Source organism: Ciconia boyciana, chromosome 2 (genome assembly GCF_034638445.1).
Source record: "Ciconia boyciana chromosome 2, ASM3463844v1, whole genome shotgun sequence".
Lineage (NCBI taxonomy): Eukaryota > Metazoa > Chordata > Aves > Ciconiiformes > Ciconiidae > Ciconia > Ciconia boyciana.
In genome coordinates this window covers 137,251,662-137,271,464 of record NC_132935.1, presented here as the reverse complement: position 1 = coordinate 137,271,464, position 19,803 = coordinate 137,251,662, and the positions used below count along the sequence as shown (strand labels likewise).

The 19,803-nt window shown below is 39.2% G+C and overlaps 1 protein-coding gene across 4 annotated transcripts in view; it reads right to left on the bottom strand.

Moving 5' to 3' along the window:
* Nucleotides 1-14,010: 14,010 nt before the first annotated feature.
* The window catches only part of ETV1 (ETS variant transcription factor 1), a 66,971-nt gene continuing 61,178 nt past the window's right edge, over nucleotides 14,011-19,803 (bottom strand). For all 4 annotated transcript variants that reach the window (XM_072854208.1, XM_072854205.1, XM_072854206.1 and 1 more), the window contains 2 exons: nucleotides 18,082-18,183; nucleotides 14,011-15,479 (listed from right to left, as the gene is read on the bottom strand). In XM_072854208.1, coding sequence (XP_072710309.1) covers nucleotides 15,258-15,479; nucleotides 18,082-18,183 — 324 coding nt within the window. In that variant the 3' untranslated portion in view covers nucleotides 14,011-15,257. The remainder of the gene's footprint in view (nucleotides 15,480-18,081; nucleotides 18,184-19,803) is intronic.

The window sequence follows — 19,803 nt, the reverse complement described above, 5'->3', positions numbered from 1 at the left end:
TGCAATGAGACATCAAACACCATGACTGAAACCAAATCCCATAAAATCTTGTCCAAACAAGCCCAGTCAAATCAAAATCCCTTTTATGGAAATTAACCTTCTGTGAGATGAAAAGAAAACTCAACCAAATAGGCAGCTGCATGACACTGTAAATTAGTATATTAGCCTTTCAGCCTTAGGAGAACAGAGTTTAAGTTCTGGCATTAGGTGCAAAAGCAAACAAATTTTGAGGTCTCATATGAGCCATGCTCATGCTGTACTTTTGACAGCTCATGTTCAAGGAAAGGTCATTGTGATTTGGATGAATCACGTAGCAGATCTCTAGCCCCTGTTTTTATTAACTACTAAATTAATTTATTAAAAGTAAAAGTGAAAAACAAAGAACTGTCCTGAATTCCCCTCCTTTATGAATAAAAACTATGCAAATGCAACAGATACCGGTTTGTGAGCCAGGGAACGGTAGTAAAAATGTTACTTATTCAGTATTGCTCCATCATTCCTTCAACTCTACAAAATACCTTAGGGATAGATGAAATTGTATGAGGACAGAACAACCTCCTAGTAAACGCAGCGTATGTCTGATGTGCAAGCACTCTGCTTGATCACATCTCTTATTAAGATTGCAAAGCCTCCAAAATCATCAACTTCATTCTATCCTTTTCAGTTGAGTGGAGCTACCGTTATGGGTCCTGGTTAGCAGGACATGCCTGTCCTGACAGCACTCCTGCAGAAATCAGAGATTGGCCCATATGTCGATGCCAAGACGTCTTGTGGGAATTTCAAACAGGAGCAGAACCAAAACATGAGAGCAGAGTGCTTGGCTCCCAAAACTCCTGGCATCACACAGTGGCATGAAACTGCCACTAAGCCAAAACACAGCACTGAGCTTTCCACAGGACCCATATCTCTCCATTCCCATCAAACTCCTGCCAGCTATCTTGACCTCCCGTCTAGGAAAGAACTGCAGTCTGGGAAACCACTTCTGCAGGGCTGCTAAATTCCACAGCAGACAACCAAAGTGAGGTTGGGATTCAGTGCAGGAGCTTTGCCTGAAGGCACTGCTCCTAATGAGGGTCACATAGCCCCCATCAGAAGAATTCCTTCTGAGATTCTGTGTGTGGAGAAGTAGGAAATTGCATCCAGTGCACAGCCACTGAATTGGATGCAGCTGGATTCAGCTCCAGATCAGATGAATCCTTGTGGGACCATTTCTCACCCATATCTCAATATAAAGCAGGAAGTATACTTTCTGATCCCATGATATTGTGAGGAAAAATTGTATAGCACTCAGTGCATTTAGGAAGCTCATAACTGCTTAGGAATAGGAGAACCTCAGGTAATTGCTTATCTGTTTCATGAGGCTGTATCTCCAAAGTACACAAGTGACCTCGACTCAACTGAGGTTGACTGACTTTTAGTGAGGTAATGTCCTCTAAAATTACTTTGTTCCTGGCCGAAAGCAAATCATGTGCTGAAACACATGCTAGGAAAGGAATCAGCTTTTTCCACCATCTCTGATGCAAACATATTTTTATACTTCTCTTGCAATCTTTATAATGTATTATTCACAAAATAGATACTTAATAGTTCTTTAGGGAGCTGCTCCCCAATAATACTTTAGGTGTAAGCAGGACGTGCTTCAATGAAGAAACACTGCTATGACTCTAGCAATAGGTAAGAAAAATGTGAGTTGAGCAAGGCTCATTAAAACTATTCACATGTATAAACTATATACTTCAGTTCCTCTCAAACGCAATTGCAGGTGGCCTGATATCCCCAAAATTCTGAGACCTGAAACACAATGTTAGTTTTAGCTCTTTTAGGCTTTTCTTGTTTTAAGGAGAAACCCGTGAGAAAGCCGGTATTAGACAGGACTGAAATTTTGCAGGTCGAACATCAAAGGCTGATATAACCAGTCAATAACATTAATTCTTAGCTGCCACAGAATATTTCTATCTGTAGATCTCAAAGCATTTTACAAAGGCAGGAGAATCCTGTTTGTCACAAGGGGTAACAGAAAAATAAGGAGCTTTGCAAAAGGGCAGCAGCAGTGCTGTAAACACAGCCCAGGCTGTGGGGGTCACAAGTCGATGATGAACTTCCTTCGTCTCGATCTGGCAAACCGAGTAAGCGTTTGAAACAGTTCTGTCCATATGTTTCAGCACCGAAGATGTATTTAATAATGCATAATATCCTTGTATAGGCTTATAGTGGTCTTTATGCTCAAATATTTCATACGCTAAGACTAAATATTGTAGATACTTGCATTTTGTATTGTTTCTCTGCCACAGTACTCTCTGTAAGATATGTTAACCCAGCTGAATAAGTTGGTATGTCTGCCTTAGCTTCCTGAAAAGGGGATTTTCACAATGAAAGACTGTAAAACACAGAAGAAGAACTCAAGCCAAGTGAAGTACATGGGATAAAAAGAAAAAAGGAATTTTCTCATCTGAAGAGAAGAAACAGCAGATTACAGTGTTCTGGTGGTGACAGAGATACAGAATAAAAATAAGTAATAGCCTGTTACAGCTCAAAGAACACCACAGAGGAAGAAAAGCTCTTGGATTTGCATGGAGAAGACAGCAAACAACTGGATGCCACAGCCCAGTTCTTTACTTTTTATCTTCATTTGCATTTGTGCTGATTGGTTTGACCTTGCTCAATTCACACCGTCTGTACAAGAATAAATGTATAAAGGAGGGGCAGAGGCAGAAGGAATCAGCATCCTCATAGCAAGTAAACACAAAAAAACCAATAAGGCATACAAGATTAGCTTCATCCATATGACAATGAGTCCGAGTAGGGATATCCTGAGCCCAGTTCTGTTGAATTCAACAGATTTCAGGGTTCTTGTTTTATCTAAACTGTACAAAAATTCATAGCACCACTGTGAAACGCTGGAGATTTTACCAAGCCATTAAGTGGAGTTCTGCTGCCAGCAAATGTTGACAAAAGCTTATGTTTCTGGTTGCGTTTGGCTCTTAATCTCCGTCTCTTCACAGTTCAGGCTCCCACCTGTGCAGAGAATGTTCACGCATTCAGGAAACCATACATCATGTACAGGTATAAAAAAGGCAGAGGGATATCAAGTCTGTAGACCTCAAGGCAGACTCAGAGAAAGCGTTTGAACTGTGTACATTAAAATATTGTGACTAAATATTCTTCTCCCTTAACTTCTTTTGACAGAGCTGACTATATTTGCAATCCTAAAGTCTCTGCTACCTGTCATAATTATTATACTTAGCCTTAAACTTACTAATTATTATTCTTTTTCTTGAAGTCTTGTGAAGACACTCTGTTTTACAATTCTCAGGGGAAGCTGAAAGTTTTTCTATTGTTATGCAGAAACTTGCAGCAAATAAATGGATTGTCCTATGGCAGTAACGGGAACCTGTTAAATGTTCTTCCCCTCAGAAACACTTCTCAGTCCTTTCCTGATTCCACATCCATTTTGAAACTGGACAAAGGAGAAACAAAAAGTTTTATATTTTTTACTCTGAATATTTTATATATTGGTGCAGTTCTTCCTCTAGTCTCTTTGTAGAGATCTAACTGTTGTCACTTTAAGTCCTCCTTGATCCACTTCCATATCTATTCTATCTGTCTCACAAAAAATTGGCCTGTGTGCTCCCTTTCCAGGGCAAGGAGACTGGCTGCTTCTGAAATATCATCCAGTTTTATTAGTAGATTTTATGTACTGGGAAGAATTTACTCCAGCTTTTTTGTCTAATTCTGACAGACCGGAACAAATGTCTTATGGGGATCACACTAAGTTGTATCTTATGGCTTCAGGATGGCAGGATCATTAATGACATCTCTTAATAGAAGCACTTATATATTAATAATGTATACATTAATTACATGGCTATTATATAAAGTGCCTATAGAGTCTATGTACATGAATAGTATCCATGTAGTAAATCACAAAGCTATATGTCAACTGTAATTATCCATGCATTTTTAACTTTCTTTTTCCTGCTCCACTGGGCAACCTCACATTCCAGCACCCTAGAAATCTTCATCTTCCTTTCTTTTCTTTTCTGATAAAGTTTCCCTCCTTTTCCCACAAAATCTGGAGTTTCCTTCCAAAATTACAACAGACTAAAGATCAAAATAGACTAGTTTCATTAAAGCTCAGATCCTCCTTAAAAACTGTTTTCTACATCTAGAAAACCATTTAGAATGTAATAACTGACATCTTAGTAAGCTTTTAGACCCTGAGATATTCAGATATGGAAAATACAATTTTAAGTCCTCAAAACCTACACTCTCAAGGCATTTTTAGAGCTTCCTATAGCCTTATCATGATAAATTTGTAACATCAGGTGGCTATTTCTGAGCCTTTCCACAGAAAACAGATGATGACAGTACAATATAAAAAAGTTTCAAAACTCCCGTTTTTTACAGGTGGAAGGTTTCTTCCTTCCGATTGCTGTTCTCTCCATTGCCACAGCCACAACGCAAGTGCAAAAGGTTTGGACAGGCCGACTGTGGAGGAACCTCTAGATTTCCTCAGACAACTTGGGCCCAGAGAAACCCATGACAAGAGACATCCAAGACAATTTTCATTGTTTCAACAAAACAGAGCAAGAAAACAGCCTGAGATAGATTCAACCACATTATAGGTCAGCTTCTAGAAGTAGTTTAGGCAAGACAGGAGCCATCAACTTCTATCTTATAAATGTCTGAAATCATTGATAACTTTTCTTGAAAGAAGCATTTTATGTGTGTGAGCACAGAAATATTAGCTAACACACCTGTGCTGCTTCTCTAAGACACTCTACCTTGATCTCACTTTCAAATCCTTTGTCAGGACTTGAGACTTTCCATCAGTCATTAACTTCATAGGCAGACAAATGATGATGCCTGTGCCATTATTCAAAAATCTCTAAACATTCAAAGAATAGTTTTCTGTCTTTTTCTTTTCAGCATATGAGGCTCAGAGAAAATAAAAGCAGCTTAGGAATGTTGCTATAAAAGCCTTTTTTATTTTGGGGGGAGGAGCTGTAAAATATACTTCTGCTTTCACAAATAAATAGCATGGAAATAACAAGCAGCTCAGGCATGGTAATACATCTCCTTCACATCCATGTCAATGAAAACATTATACCACGTTGCTCCATGATGTATTCCATAATTATGGTGTAGCAACAACTGCATTCAGTAAAGAGTGGGTTACAGGCTTCAGCTTTAAATCTGAATTTCATCTTTCAACAATAAGAATAAAGAAAAATATTAGGAAGTTCGATAGCTATTAAATTTTTAAGGGGAATCTTATTTTTCCCTCATAAAGCAGGGTCAGGCAAAAAAAAAGGAAGCTACCCCATACCCATATAAACATTAAAAACCTGAGACATTGGACTGGCTTGCTTTTCTTGGTGTCCTTTTTCCTGTGTATATAAGCCCCTCTGGATCCTTTTCTCTAGCAATAGTGTTGCTGTCTATGTACTGATTCCCATTTTTTTATCTTATCAATATAGAGGTGCATTTTCTTAACTTGGTGACTTTTGAACACATCTGGCTGAACATTCTGGATGGACTTTTTCTTAGCAAATTTGAGACCACTTCATATAGTGCAAAAATCTATTGGCTTGAGTTACTTGCACCTCTAGATAGAAAGGGGATCCTGGGTGTGCAGTCCAACAGAAGCTGAACTCATCTGATGCCCCAGAATTAAAGGTCTCTGCGCAAGTCATTCTAAGCTAATTTTTACTTCTCATGAGTTACAATTTACAGCTTGCCATTGCCAATTTGCAGCAAGACTGAGAGCTATAATCTTCTTTTCTTATGCTTAATGCTTAAGTCTCAGGATTCTTTCTTTGCTCTTCTCTGCTGGATACAGCCATTTGTGACACTCCGTTCTAATGTATGGAACTGCTGTCTGTCCCATTTAGGGCTTAGAAAGAGAATTCAGCTCACATTTGCAATGATATTTTAGACTGATACCATTTTGGGACAATGAGTCAGCAGGTCACGCTTCTATAGCTAGATCCTCTTAACATAAATTTTCAGAAGTACTGACTTCCCATTACAGTTTATGCACAGGGTCATCCCCAAGTAACACAAATCAGCCAAATAAACCTGCCTTTTGTCTTCCAAAAATATTACTAACTGAAGACACCACATACACAGTATTTCCAGAGTTTTTTTTCTCTTATTTTACATGAGAGATTTGGGTCTCTTGCTGTCTGTGTCTGTCATAGCCATCCCATCATAATGCAAACTACCTTGTCATGAGAAATCTCTGTGTGGATCCGCACCTGCTTTCAGAGTCAGATGCACTGGTCTGTTGATACAATTGATATAAATGCATGAAGTCACCTAAGGTTTTAAGCAAGAGTCCAAGTCTGATGAAATTAGGATATGTACTGCTTAATGTTATCTGTTGAGGATGGAACTTAGAGCATTATGGAATATGTTATTGATAGAGTTAGAGGCAATATGAGTAGGGGAAAGACATTCATTAGTGTGGCTTTCTCTCTCTCCTTATTTTAGGGGGTTATAACTTCTGAGTCCTGCTTCAACCCTATATGTTACTAAATAGCCTTAGCTTGCTGTATGCAAAAGTGCCACACAGAGAGAAAACGTCATGGTGAGATGTTAGGTGTTAAGTGGCAGGGATATAAAATGGACATACTACTTAGTAATCGGTCATTTTTTTTGTTTTGTTTGTTTCTTCTTTTTTGAAAGACATGCAGTTCCCAGTTAAACACAAATGCAGCAATGTTTCTCTTCTCCCTTTAAAAATAACTCTGACCCCAATGTCAGCAGCTTAGTAATCATGCGCAAGTCGACAATAGCTCTTTGTAAAGGGTGTGTTTGTTAGCAAGGAAAACAAATCATAAAGGATTCCAGGTTCAAATTTACAGATTTCGTGTAAAAACACCCAAGCTACTTAAGCCAGTTGTGTTACATTCTTTTTAGTTCAATCACAGGACCCCAACAAAATGCAGGATGCAGAACACTACCTTGTCCCACCAGAACTTTGTGCCGTCATTTCAAATATTCACTTTCAGGAGATACCAAGTCACCTGTAGCCAAAGGTTCATCCATCCCAGGATAGACAGAGTATCAGTGTTTAGAAAAAGAGTATGTGAAGAGGGTGACTCTGGCATGTCCTCTGGAGGTCTGGCAGTCTCTGTATTAGGGACTTCCTGATTTGGAGAATTCAACTTCATCATCATAGTCAAGAATCACTGTTGGCCATTTCTTCCATGAATTTGCCTAGGCTGTTTCTCTTAATTCATTTAAGACTTGTGCCACCCAAAACAGCTTATGTCATTAAATTTCACAAATTAACGATTGTGCTGTGTGATAAAGTACTTCCTTAATGTTCTTTAAATGCCTGAACTGCTTTTTTTTCTATTGCTCCCCAATAAATTCATTTTGAGACTCAGTAAATTTTGATTCCCTATTCTTCTTCTCCAAACAATTCATGATTTTAGAGACCTTGATTTTATTCTTTCTCCACTATCTGTCCCAAGTTGAACCCTTTTATGTTTCTGCTAATACAAAAGCCATTTGTAAGCCTTGCTTATTCTTATGACATCTCTCAGTATCTTTCTAGGTCTCCCATAACCTTAGATGTGGGGATCAGAACTGCAGAAGTGGTCAGAGGGGCAAGAGAAGGTTACATGATGTGTGGAGCTGCTTTCCTGGCATTTAGCTGGCATAAAGCATTAATAAGCCAAGTTGAGGTTCAAGGACTGGTTTTGCCACAGCCAAGCTATGTCACTTACCCAAGGATAGATCATGATCATAGAAACTACTCAGTTTAATGGATTGCACAGTTCCAGTAACTGACCTTTCCTTATGTGGCAGTGCTTCTTCAGTCATTAAGGCTAGATTCACAAAGAAACTTTATGTACTATAAAGTAGAGCATTGGAGAGTCTAAAAGATAACTTGTTACTGAGCAGAACATTCCCCTACATATTAGGAAGAGTTAAACACCAAAAAAAAAATTCATGAACGCTTGAATGCTGAGCAGGCACATGCATGCACTGCATAAAACGAATAGTCCTTTTCTGGGTGTAGGCATCTATTCTGGGCTCCAAGGAAATGTTTGACTGCCTCAGCTCCTATGAACTCCCTCCTGCAGTGCCACGCTGAAACTGTAAAACAATAATACAAAGGTGTTCTTCATTTTATTTCTCTGTAGATGCAGATCTAGGTCTTCACTCATTTTGTCTTTCCCACATTTCATTCCTGCAGGAAGCAGAGAAGCCCTGGTTCAGCTGACCAGCTTTTGAAAGATTTTGTGGAAGCCCTTAGATATCCTAAATAATTATGGCTGAGCTCACAGAACCTTGTAATATGGAGCAGAGCAGTGGCTGAAATTCCTTTGCAAGTCTAGCCTTTGTGGCTAAATCTGCAATATACCTGAAATTTGCTAGTCCCGAGAACGGCTGGAAGCTTGGTGCACTCCTTAAGGCTTCTAAACGTCCACACGATCTTCGTGAACAGCTGGGAAGGCAGCCTGACCCTACAAATCCCAGCCACCTTTGCAGAGACCAATGCTGAGCCACTTGTAGCAGGGACTCCAGCAGGTACAGTCTGCCAGCATTGGTCACAAAAGACCACTGTAAGAATTAAAGGTATGTACAGAGCTCCAGCAAAGAGCTTTATACAAAAATAGCTACATCAGTAGAATCCAGAACACATACATTTTTGTTTAATTTCATCTTTTATTATTGGTCTCATGCTATGCCCCAGGTCTTGATCATTTGTATATCTTTCTGAATAATGTAACAAGTAAAAGTGTCCTGTGTATAAACCACACTCGACAGGCATACACATTACTAAAAACAGGCCACAGACTCTGTTAGCATAAAGCCACTTAGCTGACTTCAAGGAAACCAAGCTGATTTACACCAACCCACAATCTGACCCATTATCCTGTAAGGTATTCTTTCTTTTTTTTTGTTTTTGTTTTTTTTAATATAGTGGGACAATAAAGTCACTACATTTATAGCCCACAACACTCTCTGCATATTCCAATATCTTGTTTGCTCTTTTAACAGCTACCAAACACTGTGCAGATGGTTTCACTAAATTATCAACAATCACTCCAAAGTCAGTTCTGATATTCCTGTCCTTAGGGATATACTACCAGGGCCAAACACATCCCTGGTGCAGCTCTGTTAGCCTAACACATTTGGCCCACTGACCACAAAGTGCACTGCCTCCAATTACCTTCTCTCTCTTGCTCTTATCTCAGTTTACTGACTCTGTACTTATCTTAGTCCCTTCCTTATCTAAAACACTGCAATCTTCCAGGTCCCCTAATGCAGTTCATGATTTGACTCCTGTTGTTCTCATCTAATATTGTTGTCCTTTCTGTGTTTTACTTTCTCTCTTCCTTTTCCTGAAGCACTCCCACAAGCACTGGGGTCTTAAAAATCACTGCTGTTTGTTACAGAGTTTATTACTTTCCATCATTTCTTATGATTCTCCTGCAGCGTATCTTTCAAATAATTATCTCTGTGATTTACTGTATTGGTCATATAACCTCCTCCTTCCTGTACTAATCAGCTCTGGATTAGCTAGTTAGTAGGGCCAGATTGCCCCCGACAGACTTTTTTCCCATCTCTGTGCGTCGCCCAGGCATGCTGGGATCACACTCTCCCTGGCTTTCTACATGCACACAGAGCTCCTCGCCAGGTCTTCCAGGGCAGGCTCACACCAGCCGGCCAGGCAGCAGCCTTAACTGCATATTTCAGCAAACGTCTCAAGCTCTGAGGAGCTGGCAGCTCTGCAAAAACACCTCTTCTGCCTCTATTTAGGTCTTGCAGTCATATGCCACTGCCCATGCAAGGCTTTGACTGAAAGCCACCATAGAGGGCCCTTTGCAGTACGTCTCGAACACTCAACTCTCTGTACCTGAGCTTCTATAAGGTGCCACTGAACTAAAGAACAAGCACACTGTTCACTAAAATATCATGGGTGAGTGAAGAATTGGTTTAAACTATCTTCAGATAGATCAGCTGGGCCCCATCACAGAAGGGAGGGGGAAAGAAAACAGTGAAATCACCTCTACTCTTTCCTTTTTAGGGCAGCAGCAAGGAACTGCCATAGCCTGTACTGTGGATTACCCAGCAAAAATGGTATTTTGCACCCCAAGTACCTACCTGGCTACCTGGAGCGTGGAAAGAGATAGAGACATTTCTTCTGAAACAAAACAAATCATAGCTACTCACAAACTAACCAAAAAAAAAACCAACCCAAACACCAATGGCTGTAATTACCTCTCTAAAAAGCATGGACATGAGCAGAAATGCCCAAAGAGCTTTGCAAGAGCAAAGACACAGAATTATGTCTTACCAGATCCAAATACTTGACTGTGACCCTGCCTCAGTGGTACCTTCCTGTAACTTCTATTACAGTAGGAAGCTGATTTCCCAAAAAAACTTCAGGATATGCTGTGTATTTTTGAGGTCAGTCCAATGAAAGTATGTAATAAGGATAATACTGCAACAATATTGAAGACATGATACATGTCGAGGGTAAATAATGCTATACTTTTGGTGAACACGATGTGTGGATACCTTTCTGGCATTTATTTAACCCTTCTTTTGGTGATGTTTGTTGTGTCATTTTCACACAAAAATAGTTCTTTGGGAAAACATCAACGAGACTCTTCATAGGCATTTGCAGACTATTATATAAGAAGGTGGCACAGATATTTCCTTCCCACAGAAATTAAATTGGTGTTCAAGGAGGAAACCAGTATTTCAACCTCTTGAAGTAAAAGATGAAGTTAACTTTACCTGCCTACGCATTCACAAAAGCTGGGTGATAAGGTACAGTGCTTTGCTGATGCATTTATGATTCTTAGGGATCTGACAGACATCCTCTGCGTAATCCTGTTGTTTTAAAATGCTACTGCCCCTAGCTTTCCATCCCCCTGCTCTGCCAGAGATTACTACTCCTGTAGCAGAAGCAACAGAAGATGATGCACTGTAGTTCCCTCTTCCGTAAGAGAACAAGGAGGGCAGATGCTCCAGTTCTCAGTCTGGTATCTTAGCAAAACGCAGGGGACTTTGAACTGGAGTTTCTGAGGCACAAGCACCTGCTACCAGCTGCTACCTACTTTCCAAGCAGAGTAGCCTCTGATAAAAAAAACAAAAAACAAACAAACAAAAACCCTAAAACCACCACACACAACAAAAAAACCCCCAACCAACCAGTGAAGAGAACTGAGAAATTAATCTCCTAGGCTCTTACAGCTAGATCCAAGTGGTGTATTTCAGAATGATGATTCTTAGGGTGTAAGATACCATATTAATTAAGACTCCCAAAATATCTTTGAAGGAGGTTATTTGGAAAAGCCCTCAGTGCTATTAATGTGAGGACTGAATAGGGCTGTTCATGGGTGGTATTACCTGTGCTACGTGAACTGAAGCTAATACTCTTCAGAGGAGAAAGTACAGCCATTAACAATTCAAAGATTTCCTCATACCTTTTGCACAAATTGATCTATTTCCTGCTATTAAAAAACAAACAAACAAAAAACCACAAACAAAGCAAAAATATTTACTAGACGATATTGTCCTGTGAAGATGGACTTGCAGCCCAAACCAGTCAGACATCAAGGGCAATAGAACTCTAAGCACTAATCCCTGGGGGATAGTCCCAGGTACCAGAGAATCCCAAAGACAAAAAGATTCTGAACAAAGGGCTCTTTGCAGGGAATTACTGGAGAAAATGATCCTTAAATGTTCCCGTATCCCAGTTTCCCCTAGCTACCACAGCAGCCAACTGTAAGTAAAGCAGGCAGATTTGGTCTGACAAGCATATGAAATTCATGCTTTCAGAGAATGTAAAGTTAAGATTTGCACCATAGTTGGTGTGTGGGAAAGTTAGACTGGTGTGACCTTGGAGAGAAAAGGCTTAGGCTCTCTGTCATGGAAAGTCACATCCCTGAAGCAAAATTTGGCGTTGCCCTAAACCTGTAACCTCAACTCTTTCAAATGGGTTCTGAGGGGATCTGCCAAGTTCTTATCTAATTTCACCTCCTTTCAGCTACCGGTGCAACTGAACTGTCACAGCAGAGGAAACCCGAGCACCTACAGCCGTACCAAAGCACGTGGGTCTTGCAGCGATGCCCCCTGGATTTGCTTCACAGTAGCACTACCCTGGGCTGCCCGCAGCTCTGGGCAGCAAAAAGACACAAGCAAACACACACAAGCTAACTCCATTACAGCTCCTCCTGATAACACAGGTGAAGCCTGCGTTTTCCTTCCACTTGTGGTACAGCTTGGAAACAAAACCAAAAAAATCCCAACCAACCAAATGAAAACCCAGCACCCCCACCCCAGCCCCAAACACCCCAAATTCAAATACCACAGGGTATTAAAACGCCCTGTGAAAATGTGTAAGTGTTCTTAGTCAGAATCAATCTTTCTCTAAACTTACGTAGACCATCCTCCTCCCTTTTGACAGTCAAATACGATGCTTTGGCAATCTAACTCCTGGCTATAACTCATATATACATATACATGAATTGTACATACTCCTCACTTCTCTTTTTTTTTTTTTGTTACATTTTGGAGGAAGCCATTCTAGGCACTGGGAACAGACCATCACCTCCTCTTCCAAAAGAAGAACCTTACTGCAGGGGCCTCTTCAGTCCCAATGGTTAGGAATCCAATACACAACAATCTTGCAGAAATCAGCTGCCAGGTTTATTATTCTACCTGAAAACCCCAAACAAACCAACAAACAAAAAAAAAAACCCAAACAAACAAAAAAGTGGAATAAAAACAGACTTTAAATAAACCTCTTAGGTACATTTTAAAAAGGGTTAATCAGTTCAGTGAAAGACTTTTGTATCTTCTGCTGAGAGATCATGTAATGTTGGTCTGATTGCTTGTTTTGTTCAGTGAGTCACTACCATATACAGATATATATATATTTCTTCTTAAATATTACACATTTGATGCATTTTTTTCCTCTCCCCCCCCACCCCTTGTTTTTTTTCCTTTTTTGTCCAACCCCGTTCCCAAATACCCACATCCTGCCACAGGCAAGAGGCGCTCTGTATTGACATTAAAGAACCAAAACCAATCCAAGGACTTTTCATCAAAGCATGTTTCATTTGAACCTTATTTCAATGGAAACCACATTTTTTTAAACAATCTTACTCAACCTTTTCCTTTTTGCTAATTCTTCAATTTTAGACTTCTGATTCTGGGTTGATCACCAAAAATCTAAGTGCCATTGAGACTTACGGATGACAGAATTGGGTGACATATTAAGGCATATATACACTCCCATAAACTATGTTGTCTTATGGATCTGAGTAAATTAAATACCTGCCCAAATGTTTTTTATGCACCTGTGGTTTCTAGTGACCACTACTTCTTTACTTTTGATTAACTGCGTATTAAAATATTTATAGCTTAACTAGTGTCTTAACTGACAGAGGATGGAAAATTAACCCACCACCTAGGATTGCCTTTGAAATCCATCCATTATAATGAAAATTATTCTTGTTGTTTTATGGTTATGCGTTCATTTTCCTCCTGCTTCTTGGGAATATAGGAAAAGGAGGTACTCCATATAACACCTATTTAAATTTCACTGGGCAAAAAAAGAAATCCAGATCTTACCCCCTCTCCCTCCCTTCAAACTAGGAAATATTACATTTCAGAAAAGGTGCTCATAAATATTTAAAACTTTTGGGTTTTTGTCAGGGCTTTCCCCCTCCCCCCATTTTACATACAGAATAGCGTGTGGCTTGTGTTCAAGATTACACCTCTCAAAAAATAAAACAATTTGAAAAAATAACAACAAAAAACCCCCCTCAAAATTTAAATTGTCTTCCAAGCATATCTGATCACATTTACATTTAGTGTCCAAAACAAGTTGATTGGTAACATCAGTGCCAGCACTACAACGTCATACAGCGACTTCATGGTATTCTTTGACAGTTTGTCTAAGTCTCCGTTCCACCGAAAATTACAAAAGGTTCTGCAGAGCTTTCCTTAGCAAGCTGAAGCTTACTAGTCATTTGTGGATGCGCATAAAAGCTGCTTATAGCACAGCTATGGCGTAAGCTATTTTCTAAGCAATAAATGGTTCAAGTCATCTATTTTGTCCTGAAATGCTACCTGTAGTTACAGCATTGCTTATAAATGGTCATAGTAAATTCAGCATCAAAGAGAATATTACAGAAAAAGACAGCAGCAGAAGCATTAGCATTATCTAGTATTTATATATGTTATCAACATAACACAGCAGTAAAAGGTTTAAATGCATATTAATGGGTACCGTGTCTAAAAATTACTAAAGTACCTATTTAGTGTATTGGATATTTTTCTCAAGGAGTGCTTGCTGTGTCTAAACAGCATAATTAGATATGTGACTTAGTACAGTTAATTCCTATTGATTAAATAACTTATTTATGTACCAAAGGAAATGGAAGGATACAAAATGTTTTCTCCCTCCCGATCATGATCCTGTATTTAATGCTGACATGATCATCAGAAAGCCTACCACATGTAATTACTACCCTCAAATGGATCTTGAAAGGTCTAAGCCATAGCATGGGCCATATATGTATAGCAACGTGGCACCAGGTACGGCATGCGGCTTGCAGTCTGAAGTCAGGGATTTTGCTTGGTCACTGTACTTACAGCCACTCTGTCACTAGACAGGATTTTTTTTGAGGCCATACCAAAAAAAAAAGAAAAAAAAAAGGAAAAACTCTCAAGATACCTGGTTGTTTTCAGAGGCAAGGTGCAAGGTCTGCCACTGCGAGCTTCTAAATTAAATGCTGTGGTATACGCTTTGCTTCTCTTTTATAACTGCAGAAAGACAATTACGAATGGCAAGAAACAAATGCCCTAGGCATGCTGTGCTGATATCATCACCAAGTGGTTATTTTGCACAATGAGAATTAACTGTACTACGGATACCCAGAGAAAATGTACAATATCTTATGCTGATATGAAACAAAACAGACATGATATAGCTTTTTTTGTACTTAAAACCTGTATGTTCCCTTCCCAAACTTAAGTAAAAAGCAAACCCACCCTTTTCCTCCTGTTACACAGAATAACGTTTAGGTTCCAACCCTCCCCTTTCAAATAAAGTGCGCTGTCCATGGCAGACCATAGGAGTAATGCAACAGGAAAAGCCCCTTTTAGTGTACTATTTAAAAAACAAACTGAAGTCGATTCAGCTTTCCTCTGGGTCTTGTGAAAGAGGAGAAGCCTAAGGGAGGGGGGAAACATCCCCTTCACTGTCACTGTTGTTAATAGACATAGCCTTCATTATAGGGGTGGGTGTTGCAGCAGCCACCGTCCTGCATGTAGACCATGCTCTCATCAAAGTGGGACAGAGGTACAGTGTCCTCCTCATTGATGTGGCGCTCCATGTCAGTCTTCAGTAAGGGGCGCTGGTTGTCTGGAAAAGCCATGGAGAAAAGCGCTTCAGGGTCGCAAACAAACTTGTAGACGTATCTTTCTCCAGCCACCTTAGGACAACAGAAGGGACAAAAAGGTGCAGCGTAAGGCCTTGTGGTTTTGCAACTCCAAGTTCAACAGTCTTGTGAAGAACTCACCTTCGTTACACAATTAATAATGCAGCAGCAGAACTGGTAAGGCAATGACCTAGCAAAGACAACAGGGATCTGCAGAAGCAGACTGCAGAACACTCTTGGTTTTGCCACACGTGATATCCTGTTAGAAGACAGACTAGGTATTCTACTTCCAAACTTTTGTTTGCGATCGTTTCCTATACTTAACCACAAATGGAACTGTTCTTATTGGAAAATGTAAACAAATTGTCACTACAGTGGCAAAATAAAATGACTAAGTCCAACACTCTTGTGTGCGACGTGGAAAAAAGAATCACATTGCGTGATAGAGATCTGAATTTCACTTTACGCAGATTGATTCATACTTAAGTATAAAAGCACTTAGTTATAGTGCATGCTGATTGTACAGGGACAGCGTAAGCAAATACATAGGCTAATATGTACTTAGCAATTGCTCATGCAAAGCTGGGACATTTGGATTTGCTTATGGAGGGGCAATTTGTCCAAAGATCCTAAAGTTTTCCCTTATTCAGAAATAGCACTAAATGTCTGTGCTTCATCTTCCTACAAGCTGAGGAATGACAAAAAAAAATACAGGATTATTGTCTTATTTTAAAAGAAAAAAAAGTCAATATAGTAACTTCTCAAGCACCTTATATAAAGAATTACGTTAAAAAACATGAACCATGCGGCATGCCCACGGTTTATTAAAATTATTTTAAAATAAAGACCATATTGTCTGCTTCTTGCAACTCCAGCTAGCACGGCATTGGAAGTGAGTGAATGAAGGTGGCAAAAGTGTTGCAAACTTAACTCCATTCTTATGGGTGCAAAATAGTATGAAGCACCTCCTTCAATTTTCAGCTTATTTATTCTACAAATAATGTAAAGTTTTGGTAGAGGCTGTATCTGCAGTAGAATTTTTTTAATCAAATTAATGTCAGCAAGTTTGACAGACTGAAGGCTGCATTCAGAAACTGGACGTTTGCATAACCTGTTATCATTGCTTAACTTAAAACAAAAGGGGAAAAATGTGCATACAAGCCTTCCAGTAAAGAAACCTGCTATGAATCTACAACCACCATTAGTTTTTAATGTACACTAAATGGCCAGATAAGGTGATCTCAGGGCAAACCTCAAACATCGTTATGTCAGAAAAATAAGCATCCAAGCCAGCTTTTAAAATGTGTGTTAAATACATTCTTGTAGATAATAAAGTAGTAGTTTAAGAGGTAGCAAGCTAGCTGTCAGAAGTACTTGTAAACTTTCCATATTAAGTGGATGTGTGGGTTGGGCAGCATTATCAGCCTTATGGTAATCCTGTCCCCACCTTTTCAACTTGTTTCACTCTCTTTGCTACTTATTCTTGCCTCTGTGCTGCCTTTGAACTGTGCTGGCATAATTGCTTATGCAGCTGAGCTGTAACCTGCAACGAGGACCTCCTCTGCATGAAGCACCACCCAGCAAAATCAAGTGTTTCTGCTTCTCCCCAACTGGACTCAGTCTCCAGTCCCCTTTACAAAGATTCAACGCACAATTATGTGACACACAAAAATGGATGAGGCACTGTGCTGCTAAGTACCATAAGCCAATACCAGCGCAGATTGTTGTCCAAGTTGACTTCTAGATAGTGAAAAAGGAGAGCACTACAATGATCCCATAATCAAAGCAAGACAACTTGTAACAGGCAACTCCAAACAGACTTCACAAAACCTACTGGAAAAGTTGCCCAGTAACATGAGCTGAGAGCATTGTTTCCATTCATGGAATTGGCAAATGGCAGGTTTAAACATGTTAGTCATCACAGGTCACAAAACTAACGTGAAAAGATATGGAACAAGTTTCACAACACAAGGTGTTCATTATGATCTTTGATCACACCTGCCAGTTTTGTTGATGCAGCAGACAGGTCTCTCCTATTGATTTCTCAGTCAATCTACATAGTACTACATAGCAAGATTTAAAAACATACATGTAAATCAGCAAGCCACAGTAGAAGGATGGGTTGAATACTGTCAGCAAGACCAGGCTGTTTTATATAAATTATTGTTAAATATTTCTCATAATTCAGCCTATTATAAAATATTAAATTCCACTTAAAAATGGTATTATTACAACACTATTGGTAAAATATTAAAGTATTTGGTATGTTAATAGGTATCATTTTTCTCCCCTATCTTGCACTTACCAAAGTACCCAAGAGCTGGGCAGCTAATTTAGATCTGCAAAACATTATTCATACCGTACTCTACTGTTTGCCTTTCCCAGGTGCCAGGAAGCTCTTTTGGATATTTTTGAATGTTACCTCTTTCCCTATAATCACGACGTGCATTGTGTGAACTAAAAGCACAGACATTTTTTACACAGAAAAAAATATATTGATGCATATACTGGACCTGGTAGGTGAAAAAGCTTACATGTTTGCCCAAATAGATGAAAAACCTACCTAAGCAATGCAGTTACAAGTACTCCTTGTAAACTGACTTATGGATTAATAGGCAACACTCTGGTGAAATTTAATACAAAATTAGCTACTCACCTTTTGCATGATTCCCTTTTCATAATAATAGCGAAGTGATCGGCTAAGTTTATCATAGTTCATAGCTGGCCTATTTTTCTGAATCCCCCAGCGACGTGCCACCTGCCACAAAAATGGATTAGCATTGATTTGTTAAATGCATTTAACAAGCAGATCTTATCATCAGATACTTTATTTGGGGATGGAGGAGGGGGAATCCTGCAGGTGCAACAAATAAACACAAGAGAAAAGGCTGCCATGACCTGAATTTCCCATGTACTACTATGATTTTTAATCAGACACACAGTCATCCATTAAACTTGAAGCAGACTCACTCATTTGCAAATGTGGTAGAGGGTTGGGGGGGTTTTGTTTGTTTTTAATAAAGAAAACCAGTGAAAAAATAAAGCCATATAAAGAGATGATACACAAAAAATACTTATCAAGTTCCACCAGAAAACTTTCATGAAAGATAAACTTTTCTTTAGTTTGATACTGTGGATAATTGTGTTTTCCTTGCTGTCAGAACACTAAGTTATATTAAACACACATGCATACACACTTAGTTCATAAACTAATATAGGCTGTACTTGGAATGACAGCGATGTTGAGATTATTAGGAGATACAAGTCAAAAGCCAACTCCCAGTCTTAAATATTACTTCAGCAAAGAAAATGAATTATCAGAGGAGGCAGGGTAATCACTTGGAAGAACTATATGGTAGTATGAAGACTGGGACAGAAATGTCATAGTTTCAGTTGTATAATTTCCCTTAAAAAATAATAATAAAAAGGGAGTTGCAAGCAAATCGTGAAGCCATTCCATAGAGAACAATATCCCTTCTGCTCTGACTTATGATTTCTACTTGCCTTTACGCTTCCTGTTTTATTGCCAAAGGTAGTTCTGGACAAAGAGACCTTTTGTTTAAAGACCTTAACTGCTTATTCCCCACCTGAAACTATAATCAGCTGTTGGTGACATTTCAATTACTGGCTGTACAAATGACTATCATGTCACCAGAGGGAAAAGAGTTAGAGCTGATGAACTCTTTAAAGCACATTTTATAAAAATGTTTGAGAGGTGCATATGCATACAGATCTGGAAAAAGGAGAGAGGAGCCAAGCAGCTTCTCTGCAGACTGCTCTACAAAACTTTCCCATAGGTGTCTGCAGGCTTTTGATGCAAACCATAGATGACATGCAGCACTGAGAATTGAAGGGGACTAAATAACAACAGAAAAATCCATTACTTTGATCTCCATCTGGACAATAATTTTTAAAATTTCTCTTTAAAGCATTATTTCCTTTCAGTGGTGCAGCTTTTCAGGCTCATGTAAATTATCATGGCTCTGCTAACTTCAGCTATGTTACAGCTGTATTGAAACATACCTCCAATCATGTCAATTTATTCCAGCTGTAGATTTGGCCTAGATGCGTAACCTTGATTCGCCTATTCATCTTTGTAACACATGCCTACATCACTCTTTGTTTATTCCTGCCAAGTTTTTTTCTGCATTAATCAGGGTCCTAAAAGTCCCCAGCATAACAGGCTTGCATAATAAATAAATACACAGCAAAGATAACTACAGCAAAATAATGGTTGAGAATATGCTATATTGTGTGGTATTCTGACATTCCTAAATAAGCAAGCAGGTCCAGAAGTAGTCTTGGTAAGCGCGTCTTCCTGTCCCTGAACTGCACAGCATTTAAGTCTTGTTCTGTGGAAGGGATTCAGGCTTCTAGC